Source organism: Protopterus annectens, chromosome 6.part0 (assembly GCF_019279795.1).
Source record: "Protopterus annectens isolate FY-2018-M chromosome 6.part0, PAN1.0, whole genome shotgun sequence".
Classification (NCBI taxonomy): domain Eukaryota; kingdom Metazoa; phylum Chordata; order Ceratodontiformes; family Protopteridae; genus Protopterus; species Protopterus annectens.
The window spans coordinates 335,647,978-335,670,092 of record NC_056737.1 but is presented as its reverse complement, the minus strand read 5'-3'; the positions used below and the strand labels follow the sequence as shown (position 1 = coordinate 335,670,092).

Below are 22,115 nucleotides of genomic sequence, written 5' to 3'. Positions count from 1 at the left end.
AATACATGCATATACTGCCTTTTGTCATTCACTCTGTATATATCATGCATCCTTTAATGTTTACCCTAGGCACAGACTGAAATAGCTCCAATGATATCAGTGCTCCACAACAAATAAAAAAAAAATCATAATAAATGAAAACCAGGGACCCACTGTCCAAGGTTTCTTGAGAGATGCTCTGGAGCAGAATCTGTTAACTGTGTGCTTCTCAGAGAAGTAAAAAAGCCCATCTGTGGAACACTTCACCTGTTCACTAGGTCTAGAAAGTTTCCCCTGTTCAGCATCCATTTGTGTGTACCTACCGAGATCCTATTTAGTTGGCCAGCTACTGAGTTTTTCTAAAAGGAATGAATTTCAGAGTGTGCTCTAAGGTTTGCATGGCCACCCTGCATAAGTGGTAAGAATATACCCTGCTTTGCTTGCTTATGTACAACATCATTGTGATACTGCTTTAAAGCCTTCCACCAAATGCTGGACTGCTAGCATTTCCTTTACATTTATACAGTTTTCCATTTGGGATCTAGGCTCCCTGTACTGTGTGGTGCAAACAGTGGACTCCCCAGGCTTGATGTGAGGCATCCACAGTGAGTGTCTGGTGGCAGGGTATATTCTTGGTTCTGTCACTCTAGTTGGTTCAGTGGGTGAATTCCTTCTTGACACATAAAAACAGTGGAATCACTGTTTCCACAGAGGCGTGTATTGCTGGTCCTGCAAACTCCTTAGGGATCACTGAAACTTACCCATGTGAAATCTGTCTCATGAGGATGGTTGAGGCCATGTGACCTAATATGCTAGGAAACTGGTTGGCAGTCCACTGAACCTTGGTTGCCATATTCTAAAAAAATACAGACAGGAATTCCACTTTCTCCAGTGGCAGAAAGACTCTGACAATGCCTGTGTCTAGAGGATACCATCTTCTGGCTAGGGCACACATTTGACTTTTGAGGGGCTGAAGGTGAACACTAGTCTGTATAAACATATTGTAAGATGTAGTTTAGGGCACTCAGCATCTCTCCTAAGGACAGTCCTGGATGACACTGCCATCCAGCTAAAGATAAATGTGGGTGCTCTTTACTCTGCAGCAGGTTATCACTGGGGCCAGGCATTTGGTGAATACACTGAGTGCAGTAGTTAAAACAAATGGCAAGGATGTAAACTGAAAGTAATTTCTACTTGCCTCAAGCCTTTGATACTGTCTGTGTCCTTTGAATGACAGAATATGTACAGAGGCATTTTTGACATCTATGTTTACCAAGAATACATGGAGATACAGCATGGAAAGCAATGTCTGCAGAGTTAACATTATGGATTTTGAGACTATCACAAATGTGTTTAGTTTTGGCAGGTCTAAAATGGATCTCCTGGGGCATTTCTTTCTTCCTTCCTCCCTCCTCTAATGGTTAGGGAAAAAAGCTTGAAATAAAAAAAAACTTTGCTTCATGACTTATGGTCCCTTGGGGTTTATATCACTTTCAGTAGAGTCTATATTAGAACAACGAACATGCAAAATGTTGGGTGTTCTAATATCGAACCCTAGCAATCGAAAAAAAAAAAACATCGAACATTCAGAACAGCAAATTTTTTCCTAGGGAAAAAAAATCTGCTATTCCAAAACACATACACACAACATAAGCGCACCAAACAAACAGCAATCCACACACATACACCTACACTCTAAAACACCTAACCCTACACTAAACTATACAAACACCACTAACTATCCACTTACCTTAACCCAAACCCTAACCCTAAGGTCAGTCACTATTGCACAGTCACCTCACCTGCGCCCTAACCCTAACTCACCTAACCCGCCCTAACCCACATGTCCACACAATCGCACACTTTTCCTGACCTGCACCCTAACCCTAACTCACCCTAACCCACATGTCCACACAATCGCACACACTTACCTGAACCCGACCCGTAACCTGCCACCAGAGGGCTGAAAATACCGAAGCAAGAGAAACGGACAACCGAATTCTTTCCCTAGGAAAGAATTTGGTTTCCTGTTACTTCGATATTTTCAGCGTTCAGTGAAAATGGGTCGATATTAGAACACCCAACATTTCAAATGTTCGGTGTTCAAATATAGACCCTTTTAGGACAGGTTATGCCAGATGCATTTGATCATTTGGGACGTTTGGTACTCCAACCTTTGAGGTTTTGAAAGGAAATGAAGTTGTACTCCATGGATATAATATTTACAACCCACTTTTCTGTGGTTATGGCACACCACTGCTGACAGCAAGTGGCTAACCAACTTCCTATCCTTGATCCTGACTGGCTGGGTTAGGGAGCAAAAAAGTCAGGGCTGGGGGGGAATTGTACTCACAGCTGCTCCCCATCTCCCTCTACCTTCTTGCTGTCAACTTCTCTTTTGGTAGGCCTTTCTAACTTTGACTTGTTTCCTTTCCCTTGCTTCTGGAAAAATGGCCCTATTAAGAGGGGCAAATTCATGTTGTATTTTGGTAGGGGGGAAGAGAGTGTATCTACATTCCTTGATTTTCCTCCTGTCTTCCAACTTCTTAAATACCCTTTATGCCTGAGGTCTGCACAGCAGCTCTCTATTCACACAAGCACTGGCAGCTGCACCTTTACATCCCTGGTCAAGCACTGTGTCCACAGCCTAGGATGACACACCCACAGCATCATACCCATATCTTACAGCATGCCTTCTGAACTGCAGTGAAGTCTGAACCTGGTGGAGCAAGGCAACTACACCAGATTTGTTTGGCACTCTCCCACAACTTTCTAACAGTTGTTTGAAGACATTCTTGTATTCAAGAATGTGTGTTTGGCAATTCAGAGACCCAATGTGCTCAGGCATACACCTTTTTGCAATATTTATCAAACAATCTATTTTCCTTATGATTTAGGAGCGTGCTGCATCCTGAAATTAACCCAGTTCCTTTAGCACCTTCTATGAACATGTCTGGATTTGCGACAGGGTTTTTATATAAGAATTTGTGAGGAGCCTGTTCAGGCCTTTTAGGAGCAAAGAGTTTAGAAGTCTGGCTCCAAACTAGCAACTTCACAAGCATCCAGGAGGGCTTTCTGGTCTGAAGAAATAGCTATAAGTTTTGTAGGATCAAACCTCGGAAATTCCATGGTCCTTTTCTGAAGGACTGAGGCCTTATGTGCTTGCCACTGCAAATGGTCTCTCATACAAGAGACAGCAACTCTAACTGGTGAAGAATCAGAGGACGGGGGTGTCCTCATGGTGTCATATCCAAGGCTCTATAATCTGGAACCTCTCCCTCATCCTCAGAATCAGAGGAGTCTGTCTCCCTTGCTGATGTCTCCCTTCTTTTGGAAGGCCTAAGTCAAGAATAAGAGCTTTTCTTGATCAGACTGCAGACTCTGCAGAAATCATTGTGTCAGTTTAGCCTATTCTGATGACGGTAGCTTGGGGGTTAGTGGCAGCTTAGGCCTAGCAGAGATTTGGGTCTCAGAGTGGTCTTAAATTAGAGGGTAGCCAGTGGGTCTTGGGAACCCAAGAGAGGACTGTCCTTGGATTCCAGTTTTCTAATCACACGGATGCTCTCTTCGACAATGTGTACGGGTAAACCAACCCTGCACTTGATAATTAAGTGGTGTTAAGAAGCAGGCATCCTAATACTCTCTCCAGGCAAGTAAATGGACAGTTCAGTCTTCTAAGACACGCTGTTAACCAATTGCATGGTGACTTCTGCAAGTGCTTCAGCAGAAGTCTCAGTTGTAATAGACATCAGGTCCGGGGGCTGGTTTAGCATCTTTGTAGTACTGATATCTGCAGATCTAGGATTTCTAATGTCCTCTGTCATCTACATTTGCTTTTCCTTAAATTTGGAGGGAATTCTGACTGACTAATGTTCACCATGACAGACTTACAAATATTGCAGGCACTGATGTGCTCCAATCCTAAGCAATGTACACACTGACAGTATTCAGATTTAAATGAAATTTATCTTTTACAGGCACACTTGCTCCTCTTGGGAGTAGACAGCATATCCACCATTTCTTGATGAAGAGAAGATGCTGCAAAGGTATCTACAATTTCTAATCAAAAGAATTTAGCAGAAGTTACTGAATACATTATTAAGAAGAGCAGTTCACAATAGGGTACTTAGCTGCTCACTCTTGAGTTGTGGCCTGGCTCTTCAGACTAACAAACACTCTATCTAAATGGTGTGCAGTGCATGTGACAATCTTGGTAAGTTAAAGATGGCTGGGCATACATCACCTGAACAGGGACATCCAAGGAAAGGATGACATCATACCGAATGAAGGAGGGTGCTCATCTCAGAAAGTTTAGCCAGACACAGTTCTCTAAGATTATGGCTGCAACAGTGAATCATGCAATGAACATCTTAGAGAGACACAACAGTACAAGCAGGCACTATATACGCACTTGAACTATGCCTCCACTTCACGCAGTGGTAAGCACAGTAAGTATATTATAATATACTATCCACAATTAAATAATTAGTGTCAATTTCTCCATCAGAAAATAAATGCAACCAATCTCAGTTCATAAAACACATTTATTGAAAACTCTGCCCTGAAATGGATGCTACTGACTACACTGTGGCATTTAGTCAGTCCCATTATGCGTTTGCTGAATCAGAGCACTTGGATTTCACCCCCTATTTACAAACATAAAACCACTTATAAAGGGTTTTAACAATGACTTGCTAGGACATTAAAGAAATGATACACTTCATCCTTATCCAACACAGCCACTTCAGTGGAACATTCAGAGCACTTCACTGGATGATACACTTCCATTTCCTCTGCTTCTTGTGATGTGTTGTTTGTGGTTTCCTCATTATTAACCTTCATTTTTTTGTGTTGCTTTGTCCTCATTTTGTTAATATGACATTTGTATTTCAAAACCTCTTCATTATTAATGGTACAGTTCATCACAAACATAGCTCTGTACTGCGTCTTGTACTGTTCGTGCCTGTCAAGATAAATTAAGATAGAAATCAATGGAATGTCAAAACTGGAATATGTAACAAAAATGTCAAGCAAAAAAGCTCAGAAAACCTTAATCCACCCTTTAAAACCCTTCTTCCTAGCAGTACTGCATCCTCATTTATGCATTTTTGCTGCTATTTCAGATATAAATGCAAGGACAACTAACAAGGCAACTAAACCTTTAGGGTATAATTTTAATCTACTAGGATACCATTGTAGACAGAAGTTGCAGTCCCAGTCCACTCTTACCTCATGCACAGTACAGTATAACCTAAAGATTGTATAAATTTTGCGAACAATAACTGATTTTACACTTATTGGTCACGTTTGTGTACTTCATCCATTTTATTCGCCCCTCCCCCCATTACTTTCATTAGCCATTTCACAGACTAGAACGAGGATTTCTACTCAACGATCAGCTCTGAGCATGCACTAGCTGACTGGCTCCTGTCCAAAGAAGAGTTGTGTCCCTCTTCACTTTCCTCCCACCAATTCCCCAACCATCTCCTGCCTCATTACCTTTACACTGTCAAGGTCACATTTTCATAACTTCCTCAAGCCACTCCTAAAATAAAGTCCCAAGCAATGAATACTTTACACCTCTACCCTTAACATCTAAACCTGTCCAAACACCTTACATTCACTTGCAGCATTCATTCTCTGGCTTCTTGTAAATGATTTAAACATGTCAACAATAAAAATGAGAAACTTGTTCACAAAAACAGAAGTTATGCACTCACCATAACGCTCCATCTGTGTTGTCTGCTTCAGTCTTCATCAAACCTGTGGTTCTTGGTTTTGACCTTGGAACTGACTTGACCGTCAGCAAGCCAAGGACTCCAAACTAGAGCTCCTCCAACCCTACCCATACTGCCTTGCTCCTCTCAGATACCTCAGATTTGCTGCCAATTTTTCCAGAAGACAAATGCATGCTTAAAAAACAATAGAGCTTAAAATAATGCTCAGAAGCTTAAAACAGGAGCAAAGGTTTCCAGTGTTACTCATCCGGTCCTTCAGATACAAGGAATGGGGAAGGAGGGAGGGAGGGAAGGTCGATGAAGACTGAAGGAGACAACACAGATGGAATATTATAGTGAGTACACAGCTTCTTTATTTGATGTTGTCTGTTCAGTCTTAAATCAAACCTGTGGGGACAGAGTCCCCAGATACATAGACCTGGGCGGCCTCATGGAAGAATAGTCCGAAGTACTGCAGAGCAAAACGCAGACCTATTCCTGGAGATGATATCAAGTTTGTAATGTAAAATAAAGGTGTGAGAACTAGCCCATGAAGCAGCTGCACAAATAACCTCTAAGGAAACTCTGGACCAAAAGGCCTGAGATGTGGCTATGGCTCTCATGGAATAGGCTCTGACTGGTCTAGGTAAATGAACATTGCTCAACGAGTAAACATGAGAAACACAATCCATTAAACATCGACCAACAGTAGCTTTGACAACAGCTTTCTCTTTTTTTGGAATCTGAGAAAACCACAAACAATTGATCAGAATTTCTGAAAAATTTTGTCCTATCCAGGTAGAAGTGCAATTGTCTATGAACATCTAAGAGGTGCAACATACACTCACCCTTATTCAGAAAAAACACAGGGAGGTTAATGAATTGATTGATGGTACATACTGATGCAATCTTCTGTAAGAAAGAATGATTAATACATAAAGTAATGCTGACTTTATGGAAAATAAGATAGAGGTTTGGAAGAGAACACTTGAAGCTCCGAAACCCTCTTGGCTGAAGTAATTGCTACCAACAAGCCTGTTTTCCAGGACAAAAATTTCAACTCTGCCTTAGCAACAGGTTCAAAAGGAGGTAAGGTCAGAGCTTGAAGAACCAAATTAAGATCCCATGGAGGAGCAGGATCTTTGATAGGAGGTTGAAGAAGGAATGTACCCTTGAGGAAAGCTTTGCAAAGTCTAGAAGAAGCTAAAGATGCAGCATTTTCCCCAATGTAAAAATTAGAAATGGCTGTCAACTGAACTTTAACAGTAGAGAAGCTGGCTCTTGAATGAAAAAGACCAGCTAGGAAGTCCAAGACTGCTGAAATAGGAGCCATAAGCGGATCAATATGATGCTGTTGGGTTCAAATGGAAAACCTTTTCCACTTACTTGTATAAATGTTCCTGGCAGAACACTTATGGGAGGAAATGATAATCTTTTGGACTGGAGAAGAAAGCCTGGACCTGTCTAGTCATCATTGGAATTGGAGAAACCATGTGGTTAGTTTCAAGCTGTGAAGATCTGGATGAAGTTGCCCTGGGGGTAAGACAGAAGGTCTGTACATGGTTCCAGTGCCCATGGAGGGCAAATCAGATGAGACCACAGAAAGGTGAACCAAACGTGTTGAGGCCAAAATGGGGCAATAAGGATCACTTTGCTCTTCAACCTGCACACCTTCCAAAGAAATTTGGGAATCAGAGGAAGAGGGGGAAAATACATAAAGTAGGCCTGGAGGCCAAGCATGGACTAGAGCATCTCTTGATAACTGCCCCTGTGAAGGGGATCAGGGCAAAGTACCTGCTGCACTTGTTGTTGGAGGAGGAGGAGGCAAAAAGGTCACAGCATGGTTGACCCCACCTGAGGAAAATCCTGTTTGCCACTGACTGATTCAGGGACCACTCGTGAGGCATCGACAGTAGCCTGCTGAGCCTGTCCGCCAATATATTATACTCCCCGGAATGTGCATTGCAACTAGAAAGCGGTTGATAGAGACAGCCCACTGCCACGCACTCATTGCTTCTCGACAAAGGGGATAGGATTTGGTTCCACCTTGTTTGTTGAGGTACCACACAACAGACATGTTGTCGGTCTGAACTGCAACTGTCCCTAGAGGAAGCGAGTGAAGGACTTGCAATGCTAAAAGCATTGCCCTCATCTCTAGGGTGCTGATATGCAGATTGGTCTCCTGGGGAGTCTACGTGCCTTGAACTGTCTGTACCAGGTCATGACTCCCCCCCCCCCACCCCCCCATCCCAACTGGGAGGCATCCATGGTGATGGGGTAGGAAGAAAGAAAGGTCTGCCCTGAGACGCATCTGGACAGTGAAGCCACCACAAAACAGAATTTCTGCACACTTGAGACAGTCTTACAGGATGACTGAAGGTATGATACAGAAGGGACCATTGGACTGAATGTCCACTGCAGGACTCTCATATGTAAGCGAAATGTCAGTAGTAAAGTTACTCTTGCAGCCACAGAACCCAAAGCCCTGAGGAGAAGATTTGCTGGAGGATCTGGGACCACTAGCATTTGCCTGATATGTGTCCCTAGAGAGACAGAATCCTGTCTGGAGGAAGATAGGACAGGATTTTGTTTGTATCCAAGCAGGCTCCTATAAAATCGATTATTTGCACAGGTTGCAATTTTGACTTCTGAAAGTTTATAGTGATCCCTAAGGTTGGGGCCAGTTGCAAGGGAAAATTCCTGGCCTGAATCAGCAGATGCCTGGATGGTGCGACTAGGAGGCAATCATCCAGATAAGAAAACACGTGGAATCTCTGCAGTCTGAGGTATGCTGCAACTACTGTCATGCATTTGTGAACACCCTAGGAGCTGTGGTGGGACCAAATGGAAGCGCATGAAATTGGCAGTGACTGGCTCCTTGCCTGAAATGGAGGTACCTTCTGGAGAGTCTGTTCATTCTGATAGGATAGTACACATCCTTGAGGTCTATTGAGCACATCCAGTCGTCCTCCTGTAGAGGATGGACTGAACTGTGACCACCCTAAACTTTATGTATTTGAACAACTTGTTTGGGTAAGTTAGGTTCAGTATGGGCCTGAGATACCCTGTTTTCTTTGTAACTAAAAAGAATCCTGAGTAAATCCCTGATCTGCGCTGATCTGAGGGGAACTCCTGGATGACTCTTTTTTGAAGCAACTTGCAATTTCCAAAGTTGCCGCCTCCCTTTGATTGGATGGAACATCAGGGTGGTGTTGTTTTGGCTTGGGAAGATTTAAAAAGGGAATGGCGTAACCTCTGGACATGATACCTTGCACACATCAGTCATTCGTGATGGCTAACCAAGCTTCTAGGTGCAAGAAGCATGGTCTCCTGACTGTCAACAGAGATGGACAGTCGGGCAACACTTCAGGGATGCTGCAAGGATTTTTCCTAAGAAGAATCCCAAGACCCTTGATTCAGTGGACCCCCACTACCCCAAGGGCATCTACCACTCAAATTATTCCCCCTCTCTGCCGCTGGGTGGAAAACTCTCCCTGAGCATCCTGGAAAGGGCCCTGGGGATTTTCTGAACCACAACTTCTTTCCCAGTGCTGATTCCTGAAGAAGGACCTTTACGGGGTAGAAAAGCGGATTCTGATGGCAGACAGGGTCTTTCCATCTTCCTTGCTGTGGAAGAGTGTGGCTCAGTCAGTCAAGTCCATAGAGGGAGGAACCATCGAAGGGGATATTGACAAAAGATGCCTTTAGGGGTTCTGCAAAATCACACAGCTGCATCCAGGCATGATGCTGAATGGCAATCCCAGAAATGGCTACCGTAGAAGTGCCCTCAACTGGGTGAGAGATCAGCCTCATGGACGCATTGGAAATGAACTGCAGAGTGGGCAGATGGGAGGTAAAGGAATTCTATTCCTCCGCCGTCATGGACTCAGAGCCAGAGCTAGAGAGCTCCTTAGGTAAGTCCCTCTGTAGCCTCATAAAGTGGGAAAGGTAATTAAACACTGTGAAGGCAAAAGTGGAAGAAGCGTAGACCCTTTTTCCAAATCTGTCCATAGGTACAGACTCCCTGTTAGGGGGCTGGACAGTAGAGCTTTCCTGGGCAAGCTCTTTCTTGGAGGCCGCTGTAACCATCAATGCATCTATTGGAATACCCTTCGTCCAGTGGGGTCTATCCTGAGGGCACAAAGAATTTTGTCTGCTATTTTACATATAAGGTCTGCAGCATCTGGTTCCTTCCACACCCTTGCAGACAACAAGTCCGCAAGGGAGCATCCAAAATGTAGATGGGCCGGTCTCAAAGGCCTCCAGAACAGTGACTCAATCTGGGGTGGGGTTTGGGCTGACCAGCCATCTCTCTGACAAAAGATTTCTAAAATGTCTCCAAAGGAGACATTGGGTGGAGATCTAGGGGACCCCTTCCCTTCGTGTTTGCCATGAGACATTCCTCTGGGGAATCTAGGTGCCTCCTTTTGCATCTTTCTTTTGAGGAACCTCCTCGGTGGGGTGTCCCGGGAGGTGTCAGAAGAAGTCTTGCTTCCCCAAGTGAAAGAGTCTGGAGGCCATGAGGAACAGGCCCCAGTGGCAGAAGAGAGGTCTCCAATGCACGGCTCGAGGGGAAGGGGTGGATCCAAAACTGTAAAAGCCGGAGGTTTCCTAGGAGCAGGGAAGACCCTCTCCAGCACCTCAAAGGCTGAAGGACTGCCTGCGGACGCCGTCCTTGTCCTGAGGGATAAGGAACAGACTGCCCCCGGTCACCAACAGCCCTCCGCTTCAAGGGGGAAATCGGTGCAGAGCAGTTGGACACTGAGGCACTGAGGGGAAGTGACAGCTTTGGAGTCAAAGTCATCCCCCCCAGACTAAACGTCGAGGCTTTGGCTCTAAGACACGGTCAGAGCCAAGCGAGTCAAGGAAGCAGTCAGGCTCAAAGAGGTAAAGACTATCGGACCCAATGAACTGGCCCCAGGGACCGATGGACCCAGGAGGTCCAAAACAGCAGGCCGGATCAGAGAAGGAGACCCATCAGCCTAACTAGAATAATCTGCAAGGCTGTGGAATGAATTATCATGGACCTCATTAACAAGGACACTGGCAACCTCCAAACACACTACACAGTTTGGCTTCATCAAGGGGAGGCCATGTCTGCTAAATTTGGTTGACTTCTTTGAGATGGTCACCAAAGCCATTGACAAGGGGAATATGGTGCACACCGCCTACCCTGACCTGTCCAAAGCCTTTGGCACTATTCCCCACTCAGGCATAAAAGATACTCTCTCAACTAGGCATCAATCCATATGTTACCAGATAGGTAGCAAACTGGCTCACTGATGGAACTCACACAGTCAAGATAGGGGAAGCCACCTCAAGTAGTACACCTGCAACAAGCGGCACACCCCAGGGTTCCGTCTTGGGGCTCTATTATTTGGGATATACTTTTCTGAGGTGCAGGCCAAAACCAGTGGACTATGGCTGACCAGGTTTGCAGATGACTGCAACCTGGGTGCTGTCATCAATTCCCCTAGTGATGTGGACATCCTCCAAGAGGATCTCACTCAGACAAATGACTGGTGCCAGAAACATGGCCTCAAGCTGAATACCAAAAAATGCATCATCATTCCCTTTGGGAAGAGTAACATCCCCACAAATTATCACATTAATAACAACATCCTAAGCACTCCATCAGCTGTGAGGGATTTGGGAACCCAGGTTGATAGCAGCCTGACTTTTGACCACCATGTTGCTTCATGGTACGGAAACCCTCTACATGGCCCACCTCATAAGTAAGGGTATCTCATCCAGGTATAAGGGACAAGGAGATCATAACATCCCTGTATTCTTCCCTTATAAGGCTCATTACTGAGTACAACAAACCTTTCGGCATGTACCTCGCAAAGCACATGCAGCAGCTGGAGAGACCACAGACGTTCTTCACCAGGAGAATCCAGGGCCTGAAACATCTACCATACACAGATACGCTAAAAGCCCTATCCCTCTACTCAGTGTCATAACACAGACTCCTCAGACAGCTCAGATGGCTTGGTGGTAAACTGTGGTGGTGCTGGTGCTCAGGGTTCAAGGCTTGCAAGGGCTGATTATTTGGGGTTAGGAGGGTGGCCTAATGGGTAAGTTGTTTGTCTTACAAACACAAGATGCAGAGTTTGAGTCTCACAAGGGATAATTGGCTAGGCTTAAAATGGCTTACAAGGGCAGTTAGCCTAGTACTAATCTAGGATATCTATGACCTCTGTCTGGCATACAAGGCGATCATGGACCCCACCTTAATGGGACTACTGCATATCTGCAAGTCAAGCTTCACTCGAGTAACCCGCATGCGCGGTCTCAACCTGGTCTGTGACATCAACAAAACTTGTTGGTGGGACAGATTTGTGTCCCAGAGACTCCCTCATCTATGGAACAGACTCCCTCTCCACATCAAGCAGAGTACCTCTTTACCCCTTTTTAAGAGCAACATGGATAACTGGATGGGAAACAGAAAATATACCCCTGGAATTCCACCCATGTCCCTGCTGGACATGGGCATTGGGTGCCGATTTGTCTAAACATGGGCTAAATTCTTGGCTAGGCTTATAAGGGCCTCAGGGCCAACAGCCTAGTAACCTCTTATGATCCTATCCTGCAGGGAGAAGCTCTGCTCGCAGATCCCGTAGGGAATGGAGCTGGGAAGAAACCCATCTGGATCTACATACAGAGAAACTTCCTCATTAATCTGTCCAGCTCATTTTCCGACAGACTCCGAGAGGACCTGATGGACAAGGACACACAGGAGGGTCTGGAGTGATGTCTAGGGGAAGCATCCCTCAGACACTCACTTGGTACCACAAGCTCCAGCCCCAAACAGGGAGCAGGGGCACAGGGCAGAGAGGAAAAAACCAATATCAGAGCCAGGGAACTCTGCTCCGAAGGTCTGGAGGCCTTTTTGGGGCTCTGACACAGAGGGGTCCGCGGACCATTTCTTATGATCCCTGGCCTCTTTAGGCTTTTTGGTGAGTTTTTGGGCCCCTGAGACAGAAGCAACAGGAGGAGAAGGAGGAGGAGGAGGAGGAAAAAGACCTCTGATAACCAACTTGTTTCTTCTATCTGCAAGGGTCCGGGGAAGAAAGGCCTTGCAGACAGAACAAGCTACCTGAAGGTGGGCAGGACCCAAACAATAAACGCACTCCCTGTGAGTATCAGATACAAGGATCTTGTGCCCACAGGAAGTGTATTTTTTAAACCAATGGGCTTGTCAGATTTCTCTGACACAGTAAGGAAAGAAAAAAAAAAAAGGAGGAAGGCACAGAGAGGGAGGCGACGACCATGTGATCTGTACACTACAGAAACATTTTTTTTTTTTTTTTTTTTTTACAAAAAACAGTAAGGAAACAGTAAGAAGGGTAGGGAGAAAACGAAGATTGGCTAAAAACTATGACTGGTGGGAACAAATGCTAGACACATCCAAGGAGAAGCTCTAACCTGAAAAAGATGCTTTGCTCTGCGTGGCAAACAAGATCTGAGGTATCTGAGAGGAGTGAGGCAATATGAGTAGGGTGGGAAGAGCTCTAGCTTGGAATCCTTACCTTGCTGATGGTTGAGTCTTTTCTAAAGTCGTACCCAAGCCACAGATGTTTGATGAAGACTGTACAGACATCAGATCTAATTTTACAGCCGTAAGAGTTGGCCTAACACTCACTATATTAACTTGTGTCATAGACAAAATATTTAATCATTATGTTTCTCTACTATCCAATTACAATCACTAAAACCATTCCTCAAGATGATGCAGTCCATCTATTTAATACTACTTTCCTCAACATTCTAAACCACCTGCACCCACATGCAAAAAGAGGGTCAAGCAAAACACTGCCCCCACATTATCTGCAATAACCAAAAAAATAAAGGATTGGGATAAAGCATCATAAACATGGCAAGTTAATAAAACCTAACAAAATCTCCAAAACATCAGATACCTTTGCAACCAAACAAAAATAAAAAGTTAAAAACAAAATAAATCACAATTTTAATCTACGAAACAATCATCCCAACATCCTGTTACTTTCTGGAGCTCTATCAAAAGACCTTTATCCTTGAGTAGAATACAGCAACCCAATCCATAAACAGACAATATTGCTTCATTATTTAACTCCTAGTTCATGGGCATCATAAAACCACTATTTAACACAGATACTAACCACTCACCAAAGATTAACATTCAAGCCAGTGGCAACCATAACGCTTTCTCCATTGACACTGTTTCAACCTCTAGTCATTGCATCAACATCAACATCCACCTACCTGCTGCCTACCCTTCTGTATGCCCCTACTATATTCACCAATCTCCAGTCCACCCTGACAACTAAACTAGAGCAATGCTAATTAATTAGTAATGCTAAATAGTAGAAAATCTAAAACTGGGAATAAACCCTTACATCACCCTTTGCACTGCCAACTGGTTCACAGATAGGATGCAGATAATCAAAACAGGGGAAGCTTCCTCCACAAAGAGACCAGTCACCAGTGGAGTTCGCAGGGTTCTGTGCTGGGATCTCTCCTGTTTGTTATCTACATTTCTGAAGTAGAAGCAAATACCAAAGGGGCTTTGACTGACTAAATTTGCAGATGACTGCAAGTTACAAGCAATCATCTGCAAACTTAGAGTTCTTTGGTATTTGCAGACGACTGCAAGCTAGGAGCAGTCACTGAATCGCCAAATGACTTGGCCATTCTGCAGGAAGGTTTGCCCTAAATAAATTACTGCTGCCAAATTCATGGACTTAAACTAAATGCCAAAACAAATATTATTGCATCCTTTGATAAATTATCTATCTTGGGGAACTGCCACATTGACAATATACCCTTAAGTGTTGACCCTGTTGTTTGGGATTTGGGAACTTAGGAGGATAATGACCTAACTTTTGACATGTGTCCATTGTTGTAAGAAAGTCCTTCTATATTGCACAGCTTATAAATAAGGGGATTGAATCTAGATCTAGAGATGTCATTGTCCCCTTTTAGTCAGCCCTCAGGCCAATCAATGAATACAATACCCCTTTGGCATATGTCTGTCCAGACACATGCAACATCTGGAATGCCCATAGAGATACCTTACTAAAATACAAGGCCTAACCAACATCTCCTACATGGACTGACTCAAAGCCCTGTCACTATACTCGCATCCTACATATTACTAATGAATTTACTGAACATCAGCAAGTCAAATGGCATCAGAAACACTTGGCCTAGGGATCTAAACCTTTTCTGCAACATCAACAGATCAGTTTGGAGTGACAGGTATATCTCGCATTGGAGAATGCTGCTATGGAAGAGACTCCAAATCTACATAAAACAAAGTTCATCACTGTCCATATTCAAGTGAAACTTAGATCTATGGATGGGAAACAGAAAACTTACCCCATGATTGCTCCTGTACTAGTAATGGACAGAGACAACTCCTAAAGACTTTATCCCATGCATTAGCCCCCTTAAATTATCTATGGTATTATCCAGTCATTCTCATTAGGGGTGATATACAATTATTGACCATGGGTGAGATGGGTAAGGCCAATTTATAACCAAACGCGATTATTCATTTTCAGTATAAAAAGAAAAATTGTCTAGGCTTAAAATGGCTTGCAAGGGCAGCTAGCCTAATACCTATGCTATAATAAAACAGCCAAATTTGCTTCCAAGAAGCCATATTCCACACATTACTGTACTGCCCTAAGGCACCTGAACTGGTTTGAGCTACCTCATCTCTTCATCTACTATCAACTTCAATTTGCACACAGATTAGTCTTTCACCCTGAAAGTGCTCTGCCCTAAACAGAATACTACAGCTCCACTCCACCATCAGAAATCTCCACTCAACTGACAAACTCTGCCTCTCAATTCACAAAGCTCAAAGAAAAGCAAAGCAGGAAATGCTCTTTACTCCAATTATATCTTAAGTATCATGGAACTCTACTTCTCATCCCATCAGACTCCTCAACAACAAACATACATTTAAAGACAAATTAAAACTATTCCTGCTTGACTCCTGGCTATGCCTTGCTATCCCAGGATAACATATTCCTAAACTACCTCTCCTGTGTACATATACATTAAATAACTATCTCTTCTCTCTTATTTTTTCTGTCTTCTACTCTTTTTTGACAAAATGCATATAATTATATGACCTAATGTACAATGACTTAACTATACCCAATGCTGATTATTTTAATGCAAAATATACTTATTTTATAACTATCTGCTTTATTTATCCTCATTTTATATGCAATGCTGCTAATGTTACCACAGCATTCTGTATTATTGTATACTACTGTAAATAATTCTTAAGGTATTTTTAAGTAATGCTGCTACATGTTGCCCAAATATTCTGTATGTTGTATATGTACTACTGTTATTATTTCTTGTGGATCTTTTCTCCCCAGACCACAGCTGAAAATAGGCCTGTTTGCCCAGTCAGACTTTCCCAACAAACAAGTGGAAATAAACAACGCATTAGAATCACTCTAAATGCAGTCACATAATTCATGCATACTATTATAGTGCAGCAAATGAAATATTTTCCACTGCTTTCCAACACCAACTAACCCATTACATGACACTTGTACAGTATTCCCAGTGTAAGTAATAAAGAAACACTCCACTAATGTCACTCTACACTCCAAATAATCTCAAACATATCTTCTGTGCACTTGATTTAACAATTACAGTAGCAGAAATAAATACTTACATAATGTCTGTCTATATCACCTTAGATTGGTTTCACAATAATTGCACATCTGAACTCATTCACTAGGTGACTTCAACATAAATTAGTCCTCACAAACTAGTCTATCAAAGACTATAACATTCAGGCTCTAGGCTACTCACAGCTAACGATAATGCCTTACCAGAAATTATCCAAAAACCCACAATGAATATACTTTGGATTGGATCCTTACAAAGCACCCATTCAGGTTGCACATTACCAAAAATCTTTAATAATCAGAACCCTATAAATGACTTCTACATTACAAAATCTGTATTTGTTAGAAAATGGAACAGGCTGTCCACAGAGCATTTCAAACTAGATATAAAATCCATTAACTACAACATACACAACCATACCAACTCCACTGATAAAACAGTAGACTTTTTTAACCAAATTCTTACAGTCATCCTTAACAGGTATGTTCCCAGCAAGGAAAGTAATAAAAAAGTCAGTCCCTAGATTAGCTAAATTAATAAATGACCTCATAAGAAGTAGAGGTTTTACAGATCTTACAAACTAAAAATGATTCACAGTCCCTACTTAAATAAAAATATCTTGGAAACGTTGTAAATAATAAATACAGCTGTCTAAATAAAATGATTACACTCAGTTGGAACAGTGAGACAAAACAATTCTTCAGCCTTACGGAAAACTTTCAAGAAACTGATGGAGAATTGCAATAGTACAGAAAATAACTCATTAAGACTCCCACATAACCAACCTTCAGCCAACACATTTGTCAAATACTTAAATTCAATCAAACACAAATATATCAGTACAAATGGTTGCAGTCCTATACTTCTTTCTACAGAACCTTACTCAACATCTCCACCTTTCATATTTGAGGTGATCAGAGTACAGAACATTAAGAAGCTACTCTAAAAATTAAAGCCACATGGATCATCTTCAAAGGATAGATTTCCACCATCATTCTTAATACAAATACCCAACCTTGTTGCTTATCTCCTAACTGTTATACTAAATAGGAGCATAAGGGAAGTGTGTGTGCCATATATTTGGAAGGAATCATAAATTGTCCCTCTTTTAAAGGTTGCGACAAACACAAAGATGAAAACTATCTCTGTCCTTAGTCCCCTATCTAAGACGTGAGAAAGAATGGTACATACTCAGCTAACATGCAACTTTACATTAAAACAACAGATAATGCACAACTCACAATGATTTTCACTATGGCTAAAGCACTCAAACTAATAAATGAATAACTACCCTGTATGAAAGGAAATCGTTCTGTGACTCTTTCTCACTGAATTCTCAACAGCATTCATACTACACAACCATAATTTACTCTTACAAAGTGTTAATTCTCTACGCTGCACACATACATTTATCCACTGCTTCAAAAGTTACTAAAACAACAGAACTTCTACTGTTTGGTGGAACTCCTCAGTATCTCCAGAAAATCAAAACTAATTTCATAGTGCCTCAGAACAGCATCCTTGGACCAATAGTGCCTCAGAACAGCATCCTTGGACCACTATTTGTTAAGATCTTTATTAACATATGCCTTCTTATGAACCTGTTAAACTACAATATGCTGACGATTCGATTATATTTAGTGCTCCAAACTTAGCCATAATTTCTTCATGTACAGAACTATCAATCGATGTACTGATGTCATGGTTTGACAGACGGAACCGGCAGTTAATGAAAATAAAAACAAATGTATCATCTTTGGCAAAAACAACAAAACAACTATCAGCAACTATCCCTAGTTGAACACTACAAATATCTGGACATAACAATAGATAGCAAACTAACTTATTCTTCTGAATTCTGAACATGTCAGTAACATATATATATATATATATATATATATATATATATATATATATATATATATATATATATATATGTGTGTGTGTATGTGTAGATACATATGCATACACACACAGAAAGCTTGAAACATACATATACACACACAAACAAATATACATACAGAAGGCTTGGAATCCAGTACCATGTTAAAAAAATAAAATAAAAAAAGCCCATCTTTCCTCATAATCCTAGCCAACTCACTTTTTTTCCCATAAATTGCTACATGCAGCTACACCTGCAAGTAACCTCAACAAATCCATTTTTCACAAACCAGAATCTAGGTACTATAAAACAGCAAAATTTGTTGCACAATGACATAGTTCTCACTCACGCATGTGATGCACGTAATTTAGGATGGACATCTTTTACTAGTACAATAAACATCCACCTCACATTCACTCACAAAATTATAACTACAAATTCCCCTCACCCTCTCCTCTACTGCTTATGCATGAGACTGACAGATACCAATGTTCATGCAGTAAAAAACTTGCAGCAGTGAAGAAAACATCTTCAAAAACAGGTGACCAAACTCCTAGTTATTTTTAACTAAAATATGGAAATCAGTCTCAAGAACTACGTGACATAACTTCCTCATTGAAAAACTTGTGAAAATTGACTGTTACATAAATGTATCTTGCTCTAAATATGGTATCTTTTTTTTTTTTTTTTAACTAAATTTTTTTCTCCCCTTTATGGCACTCTGGCCGTCAATCCCAGAGACCCCCCCCCCCCGGTCCACTGATGGGTTAGCTCTCTCCTTCTATTCTATTCCTGGATTTACTCAGATGAGCTGGGATTGATGTGGAATTTAAGCACATCCTGGAGGGGTCTTGCTGGTCACTGCTTCAGCCCTTTTTTTCTTCTTTTATTCTATTTGTTCCCCACCTCTGTCTGTCTCCTGTGGTGGGTGTGCAGTAGCGACATCCTGACATATTGCCCTGCCTCTGCAATAGCTCAGTCAATTTTCTCTACCCTAATTCCTCTTTTGGGCCAAGCCCTCCTATGTCACTAGTTTCTGCCCTGGATCATTATGGTAAGAAAGTCCTACCTCCTGGGATTGGAACACCCACCCCTCTCTGCTGTTTCATCATTCAACCAAGCCACTAAATTAACCCGGGTTGATGGGCCACAGTCAGAGTTTATCTATGCCACCAGAAAGGCAAATGTGGTGTCATCTAATTATCATTGCTACTAATCAATTTCATGCAGTCCAGCATATGCAACGTTATCCAAATAGACCTCTAACAGTACCTGCCCTTTTTATCTTGCTCTTTCTACCTAATCTTTTATGCATATTATGTTTATCCATACAGTTCAATCCCTACCTTAGTCGCTTTGCTATCCAACTCACAGTACATCTTTCTTTGACTTTTATGTTTCATTTCTTGCTATTACTAACTTCAACTATTTTACTCTCACCTATTAATCCCTTGGTATATAGGACTCTAAGTATTTCTATTACCTTCTTTCATTTATCCTACAACACTGATGCATGACTATTCATTATTCATAGATTCATAAACATTCCAAGACTTACGACCATGCACAGCTTGCCTGTAACCTCCCTCAAGCACACCATCTTTCTCCAGGAGAGCCATACCAGTCAATCCCAGAGTACATTCTTCTCCAGCTACAAGACCTCTGACTTTAAAACTGCTGTTTGACTGCACCGATTTTTGGATTTTCTACATTTAATGCTCGAATATTTCCATTATTTTTTGATTATGGTCTTATATTACAGTTTGTTGTATTTTAAATTTCGTTTTACTGCAAAGGTTTTTTTCTTGGAGTCTCAAAAGTTGCTGGCTAGGGTCATAGCTGGCATTAGGCACCTGCCAAACCCTCAGCAGCAGGGAGCTCCTGATTATCTCCCCACAAACAAGGGCCGCCATGCAGCAGCTGTGGGTTTCTCCAGCTCCACCATTCATTTCGGCACCACTTGGACATCTGCACAGCTGTGTGATGTCAACTTTTTTTTTTTTTTACTTGCCTGTAAGCTGCACTCAGTCAGGTCCGCTTCAGTAAAGCAAGACAACTAATTGGCTGCAGCAGCCATGGGAGTTTTTTTTTTTTTTTTACACGGAAGTGGTTTGCAAGGACCTGATTGCATCCAGTGTCAGCTGCCTTTAGAAAGGCAAATGTGTGTATAAGCAAGCATTAACTTCTCTTCTTGCACATCAAGAGAGGAGTCTGCTTTGTATTTTAGCAGTGGCAGATCAGGGCTTTGGATTACCGGCATGAGGATGGAGGACAGTCTGCAGATTCAAGCTTTCCAGAAGAGATCGTGGGGCAAGCCACCAAGGTATTTTCAACTGCCTTGTAAAGGCGATTTCTAAGAGATCTGAAAAACTGAACTGTTAAGGACAATTCAAAAGGACTCAACCGGTCTGGTATGTGTGGAGGGGAAGCAGGCAACAGGTTAGTGTACAGTAGTGAAGAGGAAGCAGAGGATTAGCAGCAGCCTTCTAGCAACTGAATAACAGGTATGTTCTGGGATTTATTTTTAACAATTTTTTTATGGGGGTTGAAATCTTCTTTCACTGACAGCTTATTCATCGACCCCTGTCCGTCAAAACTAACTTCAGCGAACATCAACATTTTTTACAGGGTAAATAACCAATTGGCCAACACCACAACTTTGCCCTTTTCCCCACCATAGTGCAATCTCGGAGTTGATAGATATAGTTAGAGGGGGTGCAGCCCCCCACTTGGGTGGGTTTGATTTAGTGTGATGTGTGTTTCGGTGAGGTAGTGGGCAATTGGTTACTTACCCTGTAAAAAATTTCAATGTTAGCTGAAGTTAGTTTAGATGGACAGGGGTCGATGAATAAGCCGTCAATAAAAGAACATTTCAACGATCTAATATAGACCAAGAAAACCTAGGGAGATGATTGTATTACTTTATTGTGCAGAGTTCTTGGGCAAGGAGGATTGGGGGGGGGGGGGGCTGTGGTTGTAACAGTTTTATTTTACTTTTGACCAGAATTCTTCTGTTAAGAGATTGAGGAAGGGGTTCTTGTCTGCAATAATTAATGTTCAGATTTGATGTAGTCTTTTTAGTCAGTCTTGCACAAGAATGTTAATTTGTTTATTTTTATTTTGTGTAAAATTGAGCTGAAAGACTGGTAGTGGGGGTGATACTGGCTGTAAGAATGCTGCAGAACATACAAATGCTGTTTTAATGTATACCGATGCAAACCCTGTTATGCTAGCATTGTTTAACAGCAATGTTTAAAACTATTCCTGATGCTATGCCTTTGTTCTATAACTTTTTGCTTTCTCCAGAATTATTGTGCTGTGAAGTTGGGGGGGTTAACATGTCAGGGAAGAAGCGACGACAACCGACGCCGGACCTAGACTTTGGAATTCGGCCGACCGAGGACCCGCCTGACGGCAGGATAACCCTTCTGTTATGACTGCAGCTGTAGGCACGATGAACATCCCTGTAATGCTAGCATTGTGTATACTGGCAATGTTTATATCCCTGATGCTACGACTTTTTTCTATGGTAAGTTTTTGCTTTGTCCGTACTTACTGTGTTGAGAGGTTGGGAGCGTGGTCAGGGGCTGTGAAAATGTTGCACAGTGTTCAAATGTTTGCCTAGTAGTTTGTTTGTTTCTTATTAAAAAATGTGGGGTCAAGTAATGTATAAGCACATTGTTAATGTTACACCTCTGTCTTGTTATTTTTTCACGTCATCCAATTGATGGGGCATGTGGGCTTTGAGAATTTTGCAGAATCTACTGATGTCTTAATGCATGCGAATGCAAACACTGTTCTGATATCCAAGTTTATCATAGCAATGTTTTAAACCATCCCTGATTTTACTCCTTTGTTCTGCAGTTACTTTTGGCTTTATCTGGAAGTATTAA

General features: G+C 42.1%; 1 protein-coding gene across 1 annotated transcript in view; it reads right to left on the bottom strand.

Annotated features, from left to right (window-relative positions):
* Window positions 1-4,505: 4,505 nt before the first annotated feature.
* LOC122804304 (E2F associated phosphoprotein) overlaps window positions 4,506-22,115 on the bottom strand; it is a 600,524-nt gene continuing 582,914 nt past the window's right edge. Inside the window, exon 6 of the mRNA XM_044074094.1 lies at window positions 4,506-4,942. Coding sequence (XP_043930029.1) covers window positions 4,660-4,942 — 283 coding nt within the window. The 3' untranslated portion in view covers window positions 4,506-4,659. The remainder of the gene's footprint in view (window positions 4,943-22,115) is intronic.